Here is a 22,090-nt window from a genome sequence, read left to right as displayed (position 1 = left end):
GTGCTCGGGGGCAGGGTCCTGGGACATGGTGTAGATTATCTGCTGTGCTCGGGGGCAGTGTCCAGGTACATGGTGTAGATTAGCTGCTGTGCTCGAGGGCAGGGTCCTGGTTGTGTAATAATCTCTGACCCTATAGATCGGCTCCTTGTCTCATGTTTCTGACCCTGTAATGTTGTTTTAGGTCCTGGGTTTTCTCCCCCACGATGTATAATGGGATTGGGCTCCCGACACCGCGGGGCAGCGGCACCAATGGTTACGTGCAGCGCAATCTGTCGTCCGTGCGCCACAAGAAGGACCGCACCGATTATAAGTCCGAGGAGGAGCTGAAGAAACTGGAGAATCTCCTTGTGAAAAAACCCAACCAGGAGATCCTGGACCACGAGAGGAAGCGCAAGGTGGAGCTCAAGTGTCTGGAGCTGGAGGAGATGATGGAGGAGCAAGGGTAAGGCTGTCACCTGCTGCCCCCTCCCCTCCTCGCGCTGTCACCTGCTGCCCCCTCCTCCTCGCCCTGTCACCTGCTGCCCCCTCCCCTCCTCGCCCTGTCACCTGCTGCCCCCTCCCCTCCTCGCCCTGTCACCTGCTGCCCCCTCCCCTCCTCGCCCTGTCACCTGCTGCCCCCTCCCCTCCTCGCCCTGTCACCTGCTGCCCCCTCCCCTCCTCGCCCTGTCTCCTCTGCCCCCTCCCCCTCCTCGCCCTGTCTCCTCTGCCCCCTCCCCCTCCTCGCCCTGTCTCCTCTGCCCCCTCCCCCTCCTCGCCCGGCCCCTCGCCCTGTCTCCTCTGCCCCCTCCCCGGCCCCTCGCCCTGTCTCCTCTGCCCCCTCCCCGGCCCCTCGCCCTGTCTCCTCTGCCCCCTCCCCGGCCCCTCGCCCTGTCTCCTCTGCCCCCTCCCCGGCCCCTCGCCCTGTCTCCTCTGCCCCCTCCCGGCCCCTCGCCCTGTCTCCTCTGCCCCCTCCCCGGCCCCTCCCCCTGTCTCCTCTGCCCCCTCCCGGCCCTCCCCCTGTCTCCTCTGCCCCCTCCCCGGCCCCTCCCCCTCCTCGCGCTGTCTCCTCTGTCCACCCCCCCCCCCGGCCCCTCCCCCTCCTCGCACTGTCTCCTCTGTCCACCCCCCCCCCCCCCCGGCCCCTCCCCCTCCTCGCACTGTCTCCTCTGTCCCCCTCCTCGCCCTGTCTCCTCTGCCCCCCCCCTCCCCCCGGCCCCTCCCCCTCCTAGCCCTGTCTCCTCTGTCCCCCCTCCCCCCGGCCCCTCCCCCTCCTAGCCCTGTCTCCTCTGTCCCCCCCCCCCCCGGCCCCTCCCCCTCCTCGCCCTGTCTCCTCTGTCCCCCCCCCGGCCCCTCCCCCTCCTCGCCCTGTCTCCTCTGTCCCCCCCCCGGCCCCTCCCCCTCCTCGCCTTGTCTCCTCTGTCCGTCCCCCCCCCCCCCCGTCCCCTCCCCCTCCTCGCCCTGTCTCCTCTGTCCCCCCCCCCCCCCGGCCCCTCGCCCTGTCTCCTCTGCCCCCTCCCCTCCTCGCCCTGTCTCCTCTGCCCCCTCCCCTCCTCGCCCTGTCTCCTCTGCCCCCTCACCTCCTCGCCCTGTCTCCTCTGTCCCCTCCCCTCCTCGCCCTGTCTCCTCTGCCCCCTCACCTCCTCGCCCTGTCTCCTCTGTCCCCTCCCCTCCTCGCCCTGTCTCCTCTGTCCCCCGCCCTCTGCGCCCCCTCTGTCCCCTCCCCTCCTCGCCTCCCTTCCCCTCCCTCTGCCCGCTCTCTGCTCCCCTCCCCTCCCTCGCCTCCTCCTCGCCCTGTCTCCTCTGCCCCCCCCCCCCTCCCCCCCCGCCCTCCCCCTCCTCGCCCTGTCTCCTCTGTCCCCCCCCCCCCCCCCCGGCCCCTCCCCCTCCTCGCCCTGTCTCCTCTGTCCCCCCCCCCCCGGCCCCTCCCCCTCCTCGCCCTGTCTCCTCTGCCCCCCCCCCTGGCCCCTCGCCCTGTCTCCTCTGAACCCCCCCCCCGGCCCCTCGCCCTGTCTCCTCTGAACCCCCCCCCCCCGGCTCCTCCCCCTCCCCCTCCTCGCCCTGTCTCCTCTGCCCCTCCCCCTCCTCGCCCTGTCTCCTCTGTCCCACCCCCCCCGGCCCCTCCCCCTCCTCACGCTGTTGCCCCCCGCCCCCCAGGTACAGTGAGGTGGAGATCCAGGAGAAGGTGGCTACTTTCAGGCTGATGCTCCAGGAGAAGGATGTGACTAGCAGTAAAGATGAGGAGAAGCTGAAGCCCGGGTATGCTGGGCTGTGGGGTATTGGGGGGTATCTGGGGGTCTCCTGCCATCTGGGTCCTGACCCCCTCTTCTATCCTCAGTGTTTCGGAGACGCACCAGCTGGCCGAGGCCAATGAGAAGAAGAATGAGCGTCTCCGCGCGGCCTTTGGTATCAGTGACAATTACGTTGATGGGAGCAGCTTCGATCCGAACCGCAGAGCAACGGCCAAACAGCCGGAGGTGCAGAAGTCCTACAGGTAAGTGCCACCCCCGGGGGCGCCGCTCTGCTCACACGTGGCCTCGGGGGACCTGATCACTCCTCTCCTTTCAGTTTTGTGGCAGATTCTGAGAGTTCCCGATCTCCATCACCCAACAAACACAAGAAGAAGAAAAAGAAGAAAGACCGCGGCCGGTAAGAAGACGACCAGTGTGGAGGGTCTCCCCAATCCCCCCGCGTCCTGGGGGGAGGGTGTGCACCCATCCTAGCCCCCAGACCTTCCCATGTGATATCTGCTACATAACGGGCGGCGCGGGGTTATACTTCCCCAAATTCACTGTATCCCTGGGCACAGTCTCCCCCAGCAGTAGGGTAGAAGCCCAGTAACCTCCTGCACCCTAGTCACCCATATCTCATGTCTTTAGGGGAGTTGTGGGGGGTCTCCTGGCGCTTCTGGGCTACAAGTTTTACATAAATCTCCTGTAGCTCTTCTCACACGTGGATGGAATTGTAGAGCAGGTGTCTGCTGTATACTCCCCCAGCACCCGGGGGTCCACCATCACTCCTGCCTCCAGGGTCTGCGCTGTACGTTCTCTGGCATGTGAGGCGGGTGGGTGGGTGGCAGCACTTGCCTGTGAGGTGGGTGCACGTGTCTTTACACCCCTCCTGTCTGTCCCTCAGGTCCTCCAGCCGCTCCCCCGGCCACAAAGAGAAGAAGTCCAAGTCCCATAAACAAAGGTAATGGCTCTGCAGGAGCTGGGGGTCAGGACAGGGGGCCCGTTGCTTTGGGGGGGGGGGGTCGGGACAGGGGGGTCTGTTGCTGGGGGGGGGGTCGGGACAGTGGGTCTGTTGCTGGGGGGGGGGGTCGGGACAGGCGGACCGTTGCTGGGGGGGTTGTGGTCAGGGCATGGGGTGCTGGGGGGGGGGGGTCGTTGCTGGGGGGGTGGGTGTCGCGGCAGGGGGCCCGTTGCTGGGGGGGGGTTGTGGTTAGGACAGGGGGCCCGTTGCTGGGGGGTTGTGGTCAGGACAGGGGGCCCGTTGCTTGGGGGGGGGGGAACAAAAACTGTAGAGCTGTTCTGTGACTTATATTTTTTCATTGTCTCCAAGGTCTTCATCTAATTCCAGGCGGAGGAAGGAAAGGTGAGGCGTCGCGCTTAGTGTTTGTGCGTTTTATCCTTTTTGCTTTTACTTCTAATGTCTGGGTTTTTGTCCTAGGTCCTCCAGTCCGAAAAGCAAACACCGAACTAAAGCTAAGAAGTCCAAGAGGTAACGGCAGTGGAGATGGACGGTCACGGGCTGCGGGGGGCACTCTGGGGTTCCCACGCACAGGCCCCTCCCCTCCTTCCTCCCATGCACAGCCCCCCCCACCCATCCCATCCCCGCTGTCACACATGGTGGGGGGCACCGTCCAGTCTCTCTCATGTGCAAAACTGCTAGAGATCTGATCCCCCAAGGCTACTGCAGCTGTAATCACAGTAACAGGGGGCGCTACAAAGTTAATTTAAAGGGGCAGAATAATATCGCGCGCCCCCTTTTACATTTTAATATATATAGAGTTTTTTTATTTTTTTTTTTTAGAAAAGTTTAAAATGTCCAATACATTTTGTTCCACTTGACAATTGTCCCACGTGTTCACCAAAAAATTTCAATTTTACATCTGTGTATGAAGCCCGTAAATGAAAATTCAGGGGGGGTGGGAATAGTTTTTCTAGGCTTTGTGTACTGTTGTCTTGTGGTTCTCCCTCTTGGGTTGGTGTCTGCACCTCTGTAGATGTGTCTGTAGCTCAGGCTTTGGTGTCTTCTCCCATGTAGGACCCCCAGCAAGTCTCCACCACATAGATGTGCATCCTCCTCCTCCTCCTCATCAGATGAGGCCTCTCCCAGCAGGTATCGTCTATATGTTATATACATTGTTTCTGTTTGTTCTGTGAATTTCTTCCTTTGCATCTCATTTTGTTACTGTTTGGTCCAGGCCTGATGTCCACAGAGGAAAGAGTGAAAAACTTGGTTGTGTGAAAAACCCAGAAAAGCGGAGATCAGTCAGTCCTGCAAGAGAGCGAAGGAAAGATCGAGACCCAAGCCCTCCACCAGTGACCCGTCCCAGAGATGTATGTGATGTCCGAGAGGCCACCAGCACCGCGGAGCTGCATTGATCTGAGACATTGTGTTTCTTCTGTTTTCTTTCAGAGAGGAGCAAGGAACAAGAGAAGCAGCAGAGATGGCTCCTCATCCTCCTCTCCTAGAAGATCTAAGGATGCTGGAGCGGCTCCTGAGACTAGACTGAGGGAGAGGAATCGTGCAGCTACCCCAGACGCCTCCCCTAGATCAAGCCCTGTCCCCCAAAAGAGGAGCAGACATGAAGGTTCAAAGGTTCACTATACAAAAGAGAAGGGTGACCAAGCAAAGCCACAGAGGACAACCTCTCCGGAGACGAGAAAATCACCAGCAATGCATAAACGGCAAAGGGAGCGAAGTCCATCAATAGAGAAGGCGTCTGTGAAGCCGACCTCTAGGGAAAAACCTGAAAAAAATATTCCTCCACCTAAAAAGGCTTCAAAAAGCCATGACTCCTCTTCATCCTCTTCCTCCTCTTCATCCTCATCCTCCTCGTCGTCCTCCTCCTCTTCTGAAAGTGATATCTCAGATGGAGAGGTGGCAAATAAGAGTGTGCCGAAATCTCCAGCAAATGTTAAACAGAAACCTCCTAGAACTGAGGATAATAACGGCATCAAGACTACTAGATCTGCCACGGACTCAAGATCTTCACCAAGCAGGCGACCAGATCATACTCGAAGGTCCCGGAAAAGTGTGTCTAATAGTCCCCAAAGCAACCACAAATCAGATTATCAAAGACCTGCCCGATCGCCTTCAGAGAGCCCTCCCCGGAAGCGCCAGTCCCCGTCTCCAAAACGTAAACCCCGATCCCCATCCTCTTCTCCTTCACAAAGTCCTCAAAACAAAACCTCCAGATGTCAGAAGTCTCCAACTTCTCCACATAAAGACTCAGCAAGATCTTCTCGGAGAGGGAGATCTTCATCGCAGTCCCCTCCACGCCACCACAATGATGGTGATGATAAACGCCTTGCCTCTAAGAAAGTAGACAGGACTGTATCGGCCTACCACAAGAGGACAGAATCGTGGTCCAATAAATCACAATCTCTGTCAACAGCCAAGCAGAAAAGCTCAGCTGGTCGTTCACCCTCCAGCGATGAAAGGTCCCAATCCAGGCCTAAAAGAAGGGGGCATTCTGTCACAAGGTCCCCAGAGACCCGCACAAGGTCTTGTTCTCCCTCAGATAGGAATGAAGGGTACACCGCGATTTCAAGACCTGAACAAAAACGATTGCAGTCTTCTCCACGTGGTAATGAAAGGTCAGGCTCCACATCGGGCTTTCAAAAGAGAACGCCTTCCACAAGTTGTGTGGCTCCCCAATCAATGAGCCCCAGCACACGTTCCCTTTCAAATAATAAATCTCGTTCAAGAACCCCTAGAAAAAGGTCACCATCTGCATCTCCCAAACGACGAACATCGGCAAAAAAGACGACTTCTCCAGTAACAAGACGTAGACAACAGCCCTCCAATGAAAGGTCATCTTCTCGCTCGTTGTCTCCCGCGCAGAAAAGAATTTCTTCAAAAAGTCACTCAAAACGGTCTGTGTCCAGATCCAAGTCCCCTGTCAGAGTCAAGGCATCCCGAATGTCCAGGTCTCCTTCACCCGTAAACCGAAAAAGCGAAAAGAAGGGCGATTCTAGAAGATCTTCTCCAAAACCTAGAGGAGGGCCTTCTAGATATTCAGAGCAAAGAAAGGCTCAAGAAAAGGTTTTACAACATAAGTCAACTCGTGGTAAGAGTGCATCGAGATCCCCTGTTCATTCAAGTTCACACAGAAGTCCTTCATCCAAGGAAGGTTCCTCTAGTAGTAGAAAAAATGATGAAAGACGATCAAATACCGCTCAGCAGAAGAGTGAGCTCCAATCCAAATCTAAAGAGTCCTATACAAAGACTTCTGCAGGCAGCAGACTGCAGTCTACTCACCATCGTGATGGAAGCTATCCACAAAATGTCGACTCAAGATCATCTCCCGACCATACTGGAAAATCCAGTAACTCTTACAAAACACTTGAATCTAAATCCTCTTCAGAACGTGAATTCACACCAAAATCCACACAGGAAAAAGGGAGAACTTCCAGGCAAGCGACACATAAGAGAAGATCTGGATCCAGTGAAAGCAACTCAAGTGCTTCAAGAAGTAGATCGAGATCTGAATATGAGACTAAACCATCAAAAAGGAGTGGTCACTCAAGTTCTGAACGTAAAATCCAACGTTCCCCAAGGAGAATTGAGAGGTCGTCTTCTGATCAAAAGACAAAATCACTTCAACGCCAAAGATCTAATTCATTGTCTGAGGAAGATCAATCCAAATTATCTGGGAGCAGGTCCAAGGTTTCTGATGGTTCCTCTAAATCAAATAAACAACTTTCTGAAAGGGAGAGAGAATATAGGTCTCTGCCGGCTAAAGCTAGCTCTCCCGAGTCTTCTTCAGGAAGGCATCCCAGAAGTAGACAGAGAAGTGCTGCAACCAATTCTGATTCTTCTTCAGAAAGGCAGTCAAAAAATAAAGTAATATTGAGAACAAGGTCAGAATCTTCTCCAGAACAGCAAAGTAGACCTCTCCCACGGAAGAGCACTGTGTTGTCAGAAGGTCGGACCAAAGGTAAACTGCCACCTGATGCCAGTCCAAGGTTATCTTCTGAACGCCTGCTTAGAAGCAAACCACCACCAAGAGTTGGCTCTGAAGCTTCACCCAAACGGCTAGCTAGAAGTTCACGCTCAAAATCACAGAGCTCACAATCTTCATCTGAAGAAGAATCTAAGTTTACATCAAACGATCATCGAGAGAGCTCTGACTCCTCAACCGAAAGACCTACTGGAACCAGACCTGCAAGTAAAGCCAGTTCCAGATTGTCACTGGATCGACATTCTGAGCGCAGATCAACCTCCCGTGCTTCACCAAAGGTCAAGCTGGCAACAGCCCATGGCAGCAAAGCCGGTACTAGATCACCAGAACATGGATCCAAATCATCAACTAGATCACCAGAACATGGATCCAAATCATCAACTAGATCACCAGAACATGGATCCAAATCCTCACAGCATAGTAGTTTTAGATCTGAGAAGGAACCGGCAGTCCACCGGTCTCAAGGAAAGTATGATTGTAAATCGTCCGAAAGCGACCAGTCCAACCCATCCGGCAGAAATAAGTCACGCTCTCGGTCATCATCTGAGCATGAAACAAGATCTGGACGTTCTAATAAAAAATCTGATTCCAGATCACCCCAACATACATTGGTGTCGCCAAAGCCCAAATCAAGCTCTGGGTCATCGGATAGTGGTTCTAGAACTGGAAGTTCTAAGCGGAGACATAGAACCTCTGACAGCGAGGCCTTCATCCCTCATCATTCATCTTCAGAACCTGATGCAAGATCTAATTCTCCATCTTGTAAGAGTGGCTCATATTCCCAGGAAGATGTCAAGTCTACTTTAAAGGACCATACCCGCAGGCTCAGTCCTCCATTGAAGACGCAGAACACGGAATCTACATCTGTGCTCAGCGTGGCCTGCAAGGGTTCTGAGGCCCAGACCGATGGAGACGCTGTCGTGTCTCTGCATACAGAAATGAATGGGACTGAGCCCCAAGTAACATTCTCTAAACCAGCGGCAGACGAGGTGCAGCCTCAGGTTGTCTCTAAATCTCCCCCAAGGAGTTCAGAAACGAGTCTTAAGGATCTTGCACCTGAAGGAATAGTGTCTGATGCAGAAGCCGTCCAACCAAGAGAGTCCAAGTCTTCTCCAGTGCAAGCAACACAAAAGAGAGCCAAGCGAAGAAAATCTAGTTCCTCAACATCATCTTCCTCTTCATCTTCAACATCCTCATCGTCTTCCTCCTCTTCATCCTCGTCTTCATCGTCTTCTTCATCCTCCTCCTCCTCCTCAGAAGATGAGGGATCCAGTCCTGCAGCTTTGCAAAATGTGACATCACCGACCTCAAAAAGACTGAAGGTAGATCTTGAGCAGAATGTGACGGACTCGTCCGCAGTATGTAAGCCTTCACACGGTGACCCTCATCTGTCAGTGAAAAGTGACCTGCCTCTGGACAGACTTGAGCCACAAGCCCCACTGGAACATCCAGATGTTGGTGAATGTTCTTTTCCAATGTCTGATGAGACATCTGTGAGTAAAATGAGCTTGTCTACTGATACTAAAGAAGTTGCCACCTCCCCTAAGACAAACAGGAGCCCGTGTATACCTCCACTTTCTCCTGGAACCCTCGAATGCCAAAAATCGACAAGTGTTGTACAAGCCGATGAAGTGTACAAACCAGGAGAAAGAAGCTGTTTAGATGCTCCAAATATCTCCAGCCCACCGCTGCCTCCCACATGTGATCCATCTAATGTAGAGATGGAGAACCATGAACAAAAGTCTCCACCTTCTACACAAAAATGTCCCACATCCCCGAGCTCTTCAAAGCACAGCAGCTCGGACTCCTCATCAGAGGACAGCAGCTCGGACTCTTCCAGTGAGAACAGTTCTTCAGAAGAGCCCCCATCGCCAGACCGTGCCACAAAGTCGCATCCCAATCTGCCTCCAATCAGGCGCATAGCGTCGCCCGATAGAGAGAAGTCTTCTGAATCGCTGCTGCACAAAACAAGACCCGGATCTGTTAGAGGTAGGGAAATGCAACCTCGTTCACGTTCATCATCTCGGTCGTCGGTGGGACGTCAAGAATTTTCTCGTGCACCAGGAAGAGAGTCCCAAAGAAGAAGGACATTATCGAGGTCTCCTGTTCGGAAAGGCAGATCCAAAACCCCCCTAAGACATAGAGCGAGAACGCCACCTCGGGCATTTAGGTCCCGCTCACGGTCCAGATCAGACCGATACACTCGTAGAAATCGCTCACGATCATCTGCTAGGCGTTCACCATCTTGGCAAAACCGTGGGAGATGGGGACGGCGTAGATCTCCATCTTCATCCAGGAGAGGCCGCTCAGGTTCTCGCTCTCGAGTCGACCGTTCTTGGCGTTCTCGTCACGGTAATTCTGGATCTTCACCATGGAAGGGGAGGTCACGTTCTCCCTCCAGATATGATTCTTATCGGCACTCTTATGGTAATTCCAGATCTTCCCCAAGAAGGAGGTCCCGTTCACCATACAGGCGTGATAGGCCTCATAGTTTCTATCGCCAAGACAGATCTACTTCCTCATCTAGACGTAAGCGAGCCAAGTCTCCACAAAGACGATCTCCCTCGTATGAGAGACGAGCACGGTCCAGGTCTTGTGATAGGTATAAAGGTACACAGAGTAGCAGAGCAGGTGACAGACGCAGCCCATCATTGTCCTCAGATGGAGAGGAGGCTCGGGTCCCTAGGAAGCCAAGAAGGTCCATCTCTCCGAGGGACCGTAAATCTGTACAACACCGGAAAAGCTCTCCTTCACCAGCAAGAAAGGTCTACAAGCGGCAGTCTGCCAGCCCTCGCACGGCCACCAATGAGAGTGCCCACAAGTCCTACCCGGTACAAAGGGAGAGAGATACAAAGAGCCCCCCACAGCCCCTCATTACAGAGAAGGGAGGAAGAGGGGCCTCTGTGACCAGACAAGACTCTGTGCACAGTGGACCTCTAGTGGACCCAGCAGAGACTCCTGGACAAACCCCTCCGTGCTCCAGGAGAGGAGAGGATAATCCTGAACTCAACTCAAAGATGCAGCCATGCGGCGGCCAAAGAGCGGCACCAGAAAGTGCAACGGAGAATCTGCACAGCAAAAAACTCTCATCTCCAGGCCCAGCGGACAAGTCTTCCCAAGGAGCACAGAACATCTCCTCTGATCGGCCCAGCCGCCGCTCAAGGTCGTCTTCAGAGTCTGACTGCAGTGCTCGAGGCCATTCACCGGCTGCCGAAGCCACCTCCAATGGAGACAGGTGGGTAGCCAGAGGGGGGGGGGGGGGGGTGTTAAATGGAAATGGGGAAAAATATTTGGTTGTGTTCTGCCTGTTAGGAAAAGAAGTACTGAAAATTAATCCCACCAGAAGTGTAGATGTTGATTGGGGGGAGGGGTGGGGCTTCCCTGGAGTCCTGGACTCTTCCTGAATGGGAAGTAGGAGTTTTTGTATGGCAAAACCTACCCACAAGGGGAGGTCCAACTTGCCCGCACTAGAATGGAGGAGAGTTCGTGCAGGCACATTAGCAAACATTACCCAGTGGGGAAGGGGGTCACTGAGCTCTATTATCACAAGCGGTTAGGGGAAGCACCCAGTATATTACTTTCTCTTTTTTTTGGCCTAACCCATTAGGACCTCGATCCCTTCACAAGCTGAGCATCCGGAGGACCCGGTGATTCAGAATGAGACGCTAAGATCCAGAAGCTCCAGTACCTCATCATCTTCATCCTCCTCCTCGTCATCATCCTCAAGCTCCTCATCCGACTCCGACTCTTCCTCCTCGTCGTCGTCCTCCTCTTCTTCCCCTTCACATAAGTCCAGCAGTAAGAAGGTGGCCTCCCCGAGCAGAAGGTGAGCTCTCCCTAGTATGGACGGTCTCGATGCAGCGTACCTGCAGTATTTGTCCGCTGACCCTTCCCAATATCTGCATCTCCAGGTCGCGGAGTCCCCGGAAACCCATCGACTCCCTAAGAGATTCCCGGTCCCTAAGCTATTCCCCAGCTGAGCGACAACGCGTTCAGCCACCCCCACCCCCCCGCAGGAGGTAGGTAGCAGCCCAGAGGACCTCTCGCCATTGTGCGTGGACTGGAGCTTGATTATCTGTCCTGTCGTTTCTAGGGAGCGCGATGCTAGGAGCCACCACAGCTCCCCCGACAGGAAGCGCAGGAGAGAGTCACCCGACTCCCGATACTCGCGACGGAGGTCCTCCAGGTAACAACGTGATCATACGTGACAAGTGATGCCCCCTGGAGCCCCCGTGTCCTCACTCCTGCCTCTCACTCTCTTTTCAGGTCGCCCTGATCCTTTCGCTGGTCGTCTCACTATAAGGAATATGTTTTTAGGATTTATTTTTGATTTTGACTCCTGCAGTAATTGCAGGTTACTCCCGGAACCCAAGGACCTGCAGGGGGCGCTGGGCTGTGTGACCCTCTGGCTGGAGCCCCCTGGTGACTGCGCTCATCATGAGATGATTACCCGGTGGACATCATGACCCCGACCACCATGACTCCTCCCCCTCTGACGCGCTCGGTGGCCTCTGCCCTTACTTTGTTCTGCGCAAGCAGTTTCGTAAGAAGTGAATTGACTCCGTGAAACTTCTGTTGTTTATTTTGTCAATTTCTTTTTGTTTTTTTTGTAATCTGTACAGCAAGAAATCCTTTCTGTCAATAAAAGTTTAGGAAAAGCTGAGCCCTGGTCCGGGGGGCGTCTCTGAAGGGTCCTCACAGTGTTGCCAGCAGCAGGGTCAGGGTGAGGGTCACAATGGGCCCCAGTGCTAGAGGAGCAGATCCCCCTCCGGCTGCACAGGGGCAGTTGCAGTCTCTTTGCCCTCGTCCCTCCGGCTCCGGGGTGGGCTCTGGAGGCGGTGCTGCTGCTGCACAGTACATCCAGTGGAGGGCGATGCTGCGGGGGTAACCGGGCTCTGCTTCTACGTTACCGTCCTGAAACTTCCAGTATTGGGCTCCTTTAAAGAAATAGGTGTGACCTATGGATAGAAAGGGAAGGGTTAATGTCTGCAAGTGATGGGAACGCTGAGCTGGACTGTAGTAGGCGCGCTCTACCACTTCAAGGGGTCGTCCTATTGTGGCAAGTTATTGTTTGTGTAAGGAAAAGTCACACAATTTTCCAATATACTTTCTGTATCAATTCCTCACGGTTATCTAGACCTCTGCTTGCTGTCATCCTATATCTGACATGGTCACACAGGTGCACGGCTCGTTATGTAACAGAATAATCAGCTGTAATAATGAGCTATGCACCTGTGTGACATCACATGACCAGGGATATAACGAGAATATACAATATACCGCTAGGGGGAGATCACTACGTACACATTATACACCACCACTAGGAGGAGATCACTACATACAGATTATACACCACCACTAGGGGGAGATCACTACATACAGATTATACACCACCACTAGGGGGAGATCACTACATACAGATTATACACCACCACTAGGGGGAGGTCACTACATACAGATTATACACCACCACTAGGAGGAGATCACTACATACAGATTATACACCACCACTAGTAGGAGATCACTACATACAGATTATACACCACCACTAGGGGGAGATCACTACATACAGATTATACACCACCACTAGGAGGAGATCACTACATACAGATTATACACCACCACTAGGGGGAGCTCACTACATACAGATTATACACCACCACTAGGGGGAGGTCACTACATACAGATTATACACCACCACTAGGGGGAGATCACTACATACAGATTATACACCACCACTAGGGGGAGATCACTACATACATATTATACACCACCACTAGGAGGAGATCACTACATACAGATTATACACCACCACTAGGGGGAGCTCACTACATACACATTATACACCACCACTAGGAGGAGATCACTACATACACATTATACACCACCACTAGGAGGAGATCACTACATACAGATTATACACCACCACTAGGGGGAGATCACTACATACACATTATACACCACCACTAGGGGGAGATCACTACATACACATTATACACCACCACTAGGGGGAGCTCACTACATACACATTATACACCACCACTAGGAGGAGATCACTACATACAGATTATACACCACCACTAGGGGGAGCTCACTACATACACATTATACACCACCACTAGGAGGAGATCACTACATACACATTATACACCACCACTAGGAGGAGATCACTACATACAGATTATACACCACCACTAGGGGGAGATCACTACATACACATTATACACCACCACTAGGGGGAGATCACTACATACACATTATACACCACCACTAGGGGGAGATCACTACATACACATTATACACCACCACTAGGGGGAGATCACTACATACACATTATACACCACCACTAGGAGGAGATCACTACATACAGATTATACACCACCACTAGGAGGAGATCCCTACATACAGATTATACACCACCACTAGGAGGAGATCACTACATACAGATTATACACCACCACTAGGGGGAGATCACTACATACAGATTATACACCACCACTAGGGGGAGATCACTACATACACATTATACACCACTACTAGGGGGAGATCACTACATACACATTATACACCACCGCTAGGGGGAGATCACTACATACACATTATACACCAGCACTAGGAGGAGCTCCCTACATACACATTATACACCACCACTAGGAGGAGATCACTACATACACATTATACACCACCACTAGGGGGAGATCACTACATACACATTATACACCACCACTAGGAGGAGATCACTACATACACATTATACACCACCGCTAGGGGGAGATCACTACATACAGATTATACACCACCACTAGGAGGAGATCACTACATACACATTATACACCACCACTAGGGGGAGATCACTACATACACATTATACACCACCACTAGGAGGAGATCACTACATACACATTATACACCACCACTAGGGGGAGCTCACTACATACAGATTATACACCACCACTAGGGGGAGATCACTACATACAGATTATACACCACCACTAGGGGGAGATCACTACATACAGATTATACACCACCACTAGGGGGAGATCACTACATACACATTATACACCACCACTAGGGGGAGATCACTACATACACATTATACACCACCACTAGGAGGAGATCACTACATACACATTATACACCACCACTAGGGGGAGATCACTACATACAGATTATACACCACCACTAGGAGGAGATCACTACATACAGATTATACACCACCACTAGGGGGAGATCACTACATACACATTATACACCACCACTAGGGGGAGCTCACTACATACAGATTATACACCACCGCTAGGGGGAGATCACTACATACACATTATACACCACCACTAGGGGGAGCTCACTACATACAGATTATACACCACCGCTAGGGGGAGATCACTACATACACATTATACACCACCGCTAGGGGGAGATCACTGCATACACATTACACACCACCGCTAGGGGGAGCTATTCTTGTATCTCTGGATGCACAGATCACTGTACTGTAGTAATATTGCACACTAATCCCAGACCAACTGACCCAGGATATTAGCCCCATAGGGATTTATCTGTGGTGCAGATGTGGATATACATGTAACAAGCTCACCGTCTGTCCAGCTGATGACATCATCCACATCGCTGGGTAGCCCTTGCCAGAGGTCAGTGTTTTTGGGATACCCAGGATCCATCCTCCCATGTCGCTCATCAAATCTCCAGTACTGGTTGTGTCTGAAGAAGTAGGTCTTCTTGTTGTGCTTCCAGACGAAGGCTCCATCCACTAAATTGGTGTTCAACCCAAAATCTGTGAGCGGCCGTGGGTACCCCGGCTCCACCTGTGTATCCTTAAACACCCAGTAATTGCTCCCTAGAGGGAAGAAGCGAGTGTGTGATTTCTGCAGCCTGGGTCTCCCCCCTTCCAGCTCATGCATGGTAGTAATGGGAATGTAGGTGCCAGGCGTCGTTCCATATAAGACAGACCTGTGCCCCGGCTTTGTGTGAAGAGAAGACTACACGTGTACACACATTACAAACCCGCAATGAAGACGATTTTGCTGTCGTTGGCCCGTTCATACACAGCGTCCACCCTGGGCAGATCGGGGGGCAGTCCCATCCAAAAGCGCCCCAGGTGTGCAGGATTTAGGGAGACCAGCTGTCTGGTGGCCTCTACCCGCCAGAAGTAGCGACCTGTGACGGGAGACATGAGAAATATTGGTCTGGATGGAAAAACCTGCTCCTCAAGAACTCTGCACAGAGGGACGCTTACCCTTAAAGAAGAAGACTTCTCCGCGAATGTGTGCTACAGCATCAAAATGTGTGGAGCAGCGGTCTGGAAACGGGAGGCGGGGACTATTTGGAGACACGATGGATAAGATGAAGGATCAGGGCAGCCTGGGGAAGGCAGTGTTATATTGTACATTTATTGGTCCATGGCGCGGGGCCTGACCCACCACTATGTAAGTGGTTGTAGGGGGGGGTCGGACCCTGATCATGGCCTGTGCTCCACCCGTTCTGGTTGCACCAGAGTTGTTGTGCAGAACGGTCAAGTAAAAAAACTGGATCTTGTGAGCAGAGAACAGAACTCACCGGTATGTGGGCCCTCGAGGAGGGACATAACGTGATGTTGGTGCCGGAGGAGGAGCCTCTTCCCCCGGGTGGACTGTTCTCTTCCCTACATGACAGAATAAGGTTATACGTTTGCCTGGTGTGAGCGGCGTGGTGGGTAATGGGGTCAGGCCTCACCATACAATGCCTGGATGCCATGCACGTCGTCCGGAGGGAGCCGGTATCGGTGGTGCTCACCAACACTCCCCTGGTAGTACGGCTTCATAATGGAGTACTCTGCCGAGGAATGAGACAGCCCCAGAGAATGGCCAAACTCGTGGATGGCCACTGCAAATAAATCCGTCCCCTCCGCTTCTACAACACAAGAAGCCACCTACCTGTCATACATTGCACATACCAGCAGCCACCAACCGCATGCCATTACCACCTCCCCCATCCCACACAACAAGGCTGACACAAAGATGTTTCCTTCCTAAAACCACATCCTCCATTCATTACCAAATAACAGAGTAGGAAAAAACCCTGAGCTAAGCAAGACCCACAACCTTTACGGATCTGCATTGCCACCTCACCATTATAGGTCCACGACTCATCAGCGTCCATATGCGTGGCTCCAGCACTGGGCCCAACACCAGGAAAGAAGGCGTGACCCAAAGTACCTCCAGGCCCATCAAATGGATAGCCATCGCCATGAGAGCCCTCCACAAAGCTCACCCGTAGATCAGCATCTCCAGTCGTGGTCTCACTGAAATGGAGGTTGCTCTCCCGGCTCCACGCCAGCAGAGCACTCGAGATCAGCTGCCTGGTGGTGGATTGGGAGAGGGAAATTGGAAAACTCTCCAGCCTGAAAGAGAAGATCCCAGGAGAATTACTGTGTCTTGTGGTCACCGTTCCATTAGTGAGAGCAGTAACGTCATCTACAGATAGATCTGATAAAGGGATAGGCTTTCCCTAGGACATAGGAAGTGTGAGAGGTTATGGCAGACCCGGACAGTGTGAAGCCTCATACCTCCAGGTCAGGTGCCTCTTCTGCCACACGGAGCCGCTCACAGCGTATCGTTTCCTGCGGTGTCTCTGATAAGTAGGAGCCATCATGATGTCGGGAAGGGAGCAGCGAGGTTTGTGCATCATGGCAATGGTCTCATCATCTGCGGAGGACATCACAATGGGGCGAGTGTCAGCCGAGGGCAAGTGAGGACATGGACCACAACGACTGATGAGAGAAGCCATTACCCAGTATCCCGCTCTCCCTCAGGCCAGCAAATCTTTGCATTGTCTTCACGGCTTCCCTCAATCCATCCAGTGTCTGCTGTTGTGCAGAATATAGGTCTGGTGGGGGCAGGTAACCGTAACGCGTCAGCCAGTCCTAACCGCAAGCGAGAATAATTCATTATCATCAAAATAACAATATTTTATATGGTCGTGAGGATGGAGGAGGAGGATATAATACTGGTGCTGGAAGAGGAGGAGATAATACTGGTGATGGAGGAGGAGATAATACTGGTGACGGAGGAGGAGGAGATAATACTGATGATGGAGGAGGAGATAATACTGGTGCTGGAGGAGGAGGAGATAATACTGGTGATGGAGGAGGAGGAGATAATACTGGTGATGGAGGAGGAGGAGATAATACTGGTGACGGAGGAGGAGATAATAATGGTGATGGAGGAGGAGGAGATAATACTGGTGATGGAGGAGGAGGAGATAATACTGGTGATGGAGGAGGAGGAGATAATAATGGTGATGAGGAGGAGGAGATAATACTGATGCTGGAGGCGGAGGAGATAATACTGGTGCTGGAGGAGGAGGATAAAATTCTGGTGATGGAGGAGGAGGAGAAAATACTGGCGATGGAGGAGGAGGAGATAATACTGGTGATGGAGGAGGATGAAATAATACTGGTGATGGAGGAGGAGATAATACTGGTGATGGAGGAGGAGGATATAATTCTGGTGATGGAGGAGGAGGAGATAATACTAGTGCTGGAGAAGGAGGATATAATTATGTTGATGGAGGAGGAGGAGATAATACTGGTGCTGGAAGAGGAGGAGATAATACTGGTGATGGAGGAGGAGATAATACTGGTGACGGAGGAGGAGGAGATAATACTGGTGATGGAGGAGGAGGATATAATACTGGTGATGGAGGAGGAGGAGATAATACTGGTGATGGAGGAGGAGGAGATAATACTGGTGATGGAGGAGGAGGAGATAATACTGGTGATGGAGGCGGAGGATATAATTCTGGTGATGGAGGAGGAGGAGAGAATACTGGTGATGGAGGAGGAGGAGATAATACTGGTGATGGAGGAGGAGATAATACTGGTGCTGGAGGAGGATGAGATAATACTGGTGATGGAGGAGGAGGAGATAATACTGGTGATGGAGGAGGAGGAGATAATACTGGTGACGGAGGAGGAGATAATACTGGTGACGGAGGAGGAGATAATACTGGTGATGGAGGAGGAGGATATAATACTGGTGATGGAGGAGGAGGAGATAATACTGGTGATAGAGGAGGAGGAGATAATAATGGTGATGGAGGAGGAGGAGATAATACTGGTGATGGAGGCGGAGGAGATAATACTGGTGCTGGAGGAGGAGGATATAATTCTGGTGATGGAGGAGGAGGAGAAAATACTGGTGATGGAGGAGGAGGATATAATTCTGGTGATGGAGGAGGAGGATATAATTCTGTTGATGGAGGAGGAGGAGATAATACTGGTGATGGAGGAGGAGATAATTCTGGTGATTGAGGAGGAGGAGATAATACTGGTGATGGAGAAGGAAGAGATAATACTGGTGATGGAGGAGGAGGATATAATTCTGGTGATGGAGGAGGAGGAGATAATACTGGTGATGGAGGAGGAGGAGATAATACTAGTGATGGAGGAGGAGGAGATAATACTGGTGACGGAGGAGGAGGAGGATATAATACTAGTGATGGAGGAGAAGATAATACTGGTGATGGAGGAGGAGATAATACTGGTGATGGAGGAGGAGGAGATAATACTGGTGATGGAGGAGATAATACTGGTGATGGAGGAGGAGGATATAATACTAGTGATGGAGGAGGAGATAATACTGGTGATGGAGGCGGAGGATATAATACTGGTGCTGGAAGAGGAGGAGATAATACTGGTGATGGAGGAGGAGATAATACTGGTGATGGAGGAGGAGATAATACTGGTGATGGATGAGGAGATAATACTGGTGATGGAGGAGGAGGAGACAATACTGGTGATGTAGGAGGAGGAGACAATACTGGTGATGGAGGAGGAGGAGACAATACTGGTGATGGAGGAGGAGGAGATAATACTGGTGATGGAGGAGGAGATAATACTGGTGATGGAGGAGGAGATAATACTGGTGATGGATGAGGAGATAATACTGGTGATGGATGAGGAGATAATACTGGTGATGGAGGAGGAGGAGACAATACTGGTGATGGAGGAGGAGGAGACAATACTGGTGATGGAGGAGGAGGAGATAATACTGGTGATGGAGGCGGAGGAGATAATACTGGTGCTGGAGGAGGAGGATATAATTCTGGTGATGGAGGAGGAGGAGAAAATACTGGTGATGGAGGAGGAGGATATAATTCTGGTGATGGAGGAGGAGGATATAATTCTGTTGATGGAGGAGGAGGAGATAATACTGGTGATGGAGGAGGAGATAATTCTGGTGATTGAGGAGGAGGAGATAATACTGGTGATGGAGAAGGAAGAGATAATACTGGTGATGGAGGAGGAGGATATAATTCTGGTGATGGAGGAGGAGGAGATAATACTGGTGATGGAGGAGGAGGAGATAATACTAGTGATGGAGGAGGAGGAGATAATACTGGTGACGGAGGAGGAGGAGGATATAATACTAGTGATGGAGGAGGAGATAATTCTGGTGATTGAGGAGGAGGAGATAATACTGGTGATGGAGAAGGAAGAGATAATACTGGTGATGGAGGAGGAGGATATAATTCTGGTGATGGAGGAGGAGGAGATAATACTGGTGATGGAGGAGGAGGAGATAATACTGGTGATGGAGGAGGAGGAGATAATACTGGTGATGGAGGAGGAGGAGATAATACTGGTGATGGAGGAGGAGGAGATAATACTGGTGATGGAGGAGGAGGAGATAATACTGGTGATGGAGGAGGAGGATATAATACTAGTGATGGAGGAGGAGATAATACTGGTGATGGAGGCGGAGGATATAATACTGGTGCTGGAAGAGGAGGAGATAATACTAGTGATGGAGGAGGAGATAATACTGGTGATGGAGGAGGAGATAATACTGGTGATGGAGGAGGAGATAATACTGGTGATGGATGAGGAGATAATACTGGTGATGGAGGAGGAGGAGACAATACTGGTGATGTAGGAGGAGGAGACAATACTGGTGATGGAGGAGGAGGAGATAATACTGGTGATGGAGGAGGAGATAATACTGGTGATGGAGGAGGAGATAATACTGGTGATGGAGGAGGAGATAATACTGGTGATGGATGAGGAGATAATACTGGTGATGGAGGAGGAGGAGACAATACTGGTGATGGAGGAGGAGGAGACAATACTGGTGATGGAGGAGGAGGAGATAATACTGGTGATGGAGGAGGAGGAGATAATACTGGTGATGGAGGAGGAGATAATACTGGTGATGGAGGAGGAGGAGATAATACTGGTGATGGAGGAGGAGGAGATAATTCTGTTGATGGAGGAGGAGGAGATAATACTGGTGCTGGAGGAGGAGGAGATAATTCTGGTGATTGAGGAGGAGGAGATAATACTGGTGATGGAGAAGGAAGAGATAATACTGGTGATGGAGGAGGAGGATATAATTCTGGTGATGGAGGAGGAGGAGATAATACTGGTGATGGAGGAGGAGGATATAATACTGGTGACGCAGAAGGAGGATATAATACTGGTGACGGAGAAGGAGGATATAATACTGGTGATGGCCACTACATCACCTCTTGACCCTCCATCACCCCCAGCCCCTCCATCACCCCCAGCCCCTCCATCACCCCCTGCCCCTCCATCACCCCCTGCCCCTCCATCCTCCTGCCCCTCCATCCTCCTGCCCCTCCATCACCCCCTGCCCCTCCATCACCCCCTGCCCCTCCATCACCTCCTGCCCCTCCATCACCTCCTGCCCCTCCATCACCCCCTGCCCCTCCATCACCTCCTTCCCCTCCATCACCTCCTGCCCCTCCATCACCCCCTGCCCCTCCATCCCCCTGCCCCTCCATCACCCCCTGCCCCTCCATCACCTCCTGCCCCTCCATCACCTCCTGCCCCTCCATCACCTCCTTCCCCTCCATCACCTCCTGCCCCTCCATCACCTCCTTCCCCTCCATCACCTCCTTCCCCTCCATCACCCCCTGCCCCTCCATCACCCCCTGCCCCTCCATCACCTCCAGCCCCTCCATCACCCCCAGCCCCTCCATCACCCCCTGCCCCTCCATCACCTCCTGCCCCTCCATCACCCCCTGCCCCTCCATCCCCCTGCCCCTCCATCACCCCCTTCCCCTCCATCACCTCCTGCCCCTCCATCACCTCCTGCCCCTCCATCACCTCCTTCCCCTCCATCACCTCCTGCCCCTCCATCACCCCCTGCCCCTCCATCACCCCCTGCCCCTCCATCACCTCCTGCCCCTCGATCACCTCCTGTCCCTCCATCACCCCCTGCCCCTCCATCACCTCCTTCCCCTCCATCACCTCCTGCCCCTCCATCACCCCCTGCCCCTCCATCACCCCCTGCCCCTCCATCCTCCTGCCCCTCCATCCTCCTGTCCCTCCATCACCCCCTGTCCCTCCATCACCCCCTGTCCCTCCATCACCCCCTGTCCCTCCATCACCTCCTTCCCCTCCATCACCCCCTGCCCCTCCATCACCTCCTTCCCCTCCATCACCCCCTGCCCCTCCATCACCCCCTGCCCCTCCATCCTCCTGCCCCTCCATCACCTCCTGCCCCGGGTCTTACCATGCTGGAGGTGATGTCCCTGCCCCTGGGGCTGCCCCCGGCTCCTGTCAGCCACAGCCCGAGGATCCAGGTGACGATCATGTTGTGGGGTCACTGGTCGCTCCCCGATCGCATCCTCGCGCCCTGCGACCTCCTGCGACTGTGTGCGACCGGGACTGCAGGAGGCACCGAAGTATCTAATCCCGCCCGCCCGCGACCCCACCCTGCCCCTCCCCCAGCCCTGGATATCCGGGCACTGCGGCAGCCGCTTTGTATCTAAGCTGTGTGGTACTGTATCTAATCCTTCCCTGCGTGATACTGCCTGATGTATCTAATCCTCTCCTGTGTGGTACTGTCTGATGTATCTAATCCTCTCCTGTGTGGTACTGTCTGATGTATCTAATCCTCC

The 22,090-nt window shown here is 52.8% G+C and overlaps 3 protein-coding genes across 3 annotated transcripts in view; 2 read left to right on the top strand and 1 right to left on the bottom strand.

The window, feature by feature from the left end:
* PHGDH (phosphoglycerate dehydrogenase) overlaps positions 1-162 on the top strand; it is a 14,679-nt gene extending 14,517 nt beyond the window's left edge. The window contains exon 7 of the mRNA XM_072121644.1: positions 137-162. Within this exon, the coding sequence (XP_071977745.1) occupies positions 137-162 (26 nt within the window). The remainder of the gene's footprint in view (positions 1-136) is intronic.
* A 24-nt stretch (positions 163-186) lies between these two features.
* On the top strand, positions 187-11,831 carry LOC140076238 (uncharacterized). Its single transcript, XM_072122759.1, has 14 exons — positions 187-442; positions 2,134-2,235; positions 2,315-2,470; positions 2,545-2,625; positions 3,112-3,168; positions 3,538-3,570; positions 3,646-3,696; positions 4,243-4,317; positions 4,403-4,538; positions 4,618-10,403; positions 10,776-10,994; positions 11,080-11,187; positions 11,262-11,354; positions 11,435-11,831. The coding sequence occupies exons 1-14, from the start codon at positions 204-206 to the stop codon at positions 11,442-11,444; spliced, it is 7,146 nt and encodes a 2,381-aa protein (XP_071978860.1). The 5' UTR covers positions 187-203; the 3' UTR covers positions 11,445-11,831.
* Positions 11,733-21,876, bottom strand: LOC140076239 (matrix metalloproteinase-17-like). Its single transcript, XM_072122760.1, has 10 exons — positions 21,703-21,876; positions 16,955-17,087; positions 16,731-16,869; positions 16,294-16,565; positions 15,899-16,075; positions 15,743-15,827; positions 15,423-15,505; positions 15,191-15,343; positions 14,766-15,023; positions 11,733-12,126 (listed from the first exon to the last, which is right to left on the bottom strand). Exons 1-10 carry the CDS (start codon positions 21,781-21,783, stop codon positions 11,864-11,866), a joined length of 1,644 nt encoding a protein of 547 aa, XP_071978861.1. The 5' UTR covers positions 21,784-21,876; the 3' UTR covers positions 11,733-11,863.
* Positions 21,877-22,090: the final 214 nt, after the last annotated feature.

This window comes from Engystomops pustulosus, chromosome 8 (genome assembly GCF_040894005.1).
Source record: "Engystomops pustulosus chromosome 8, aEngPut4.maternal, whole genome shotgun sequence".
Classification (NCBI taxonomy): Eukaryota; Metazoa; Chordata; class Amphibia; order Anura; family Leptodactylidae; genus Engystomops; species Engystomops pustulosus.
Note: the sequence above shows the minus strand (reverse complement) of the source record. Positions and strands in the feature narration are given on the sequence as shown.

Excerpts from the sequence above, each read along its gene's own strand:
- LOC140076238 (XM_072122759.1), top strand. The coding sequence starts at position 204 with ATGTATAATGGGATTGGGCTCCCGACACCGCGGGGCAGCGGCACCAAT. Across the intron at positions 2,626-3,111 it reads AAGAAGAAAGACCGCGGCCG|GTCCTCCAGCCGCTCCCCCG; the intron begins GTAAGAAGACGA and ends TCTGTCCCTCAG. Across the intron at positions 10,404-10,775 it reads GCCACCTCCAATGGAGACAG|GACCTCGATCCCTTCACAAG; the intron begins GTGGGTAGCCAG and ends CTAACCCATTAG.
- LOC140076239 (XM_072122760.1), bottom strand. The coding sequence starts at position 21,783 with ATGATCGTCACCTGGATCCTCGGGCTGTGGCTGACAGGAGCCGGGGGC. Across the intron at positions 17,088-21,702 it reads GGGACATCACCTCCAGCATG|GACTGGCTGACGCGTTACGG; the intron begins GTAAGACCCGGG and ends GCTTGCGGTTAG. Across the intron at positions 15,024-15,190 it reads CAAAATCGTCTTCATTGCGG|GGAGCAATTACTGGGTGTTT; the intron begins GTTTGTAATGTG and ends TCTTCCCTCTAG.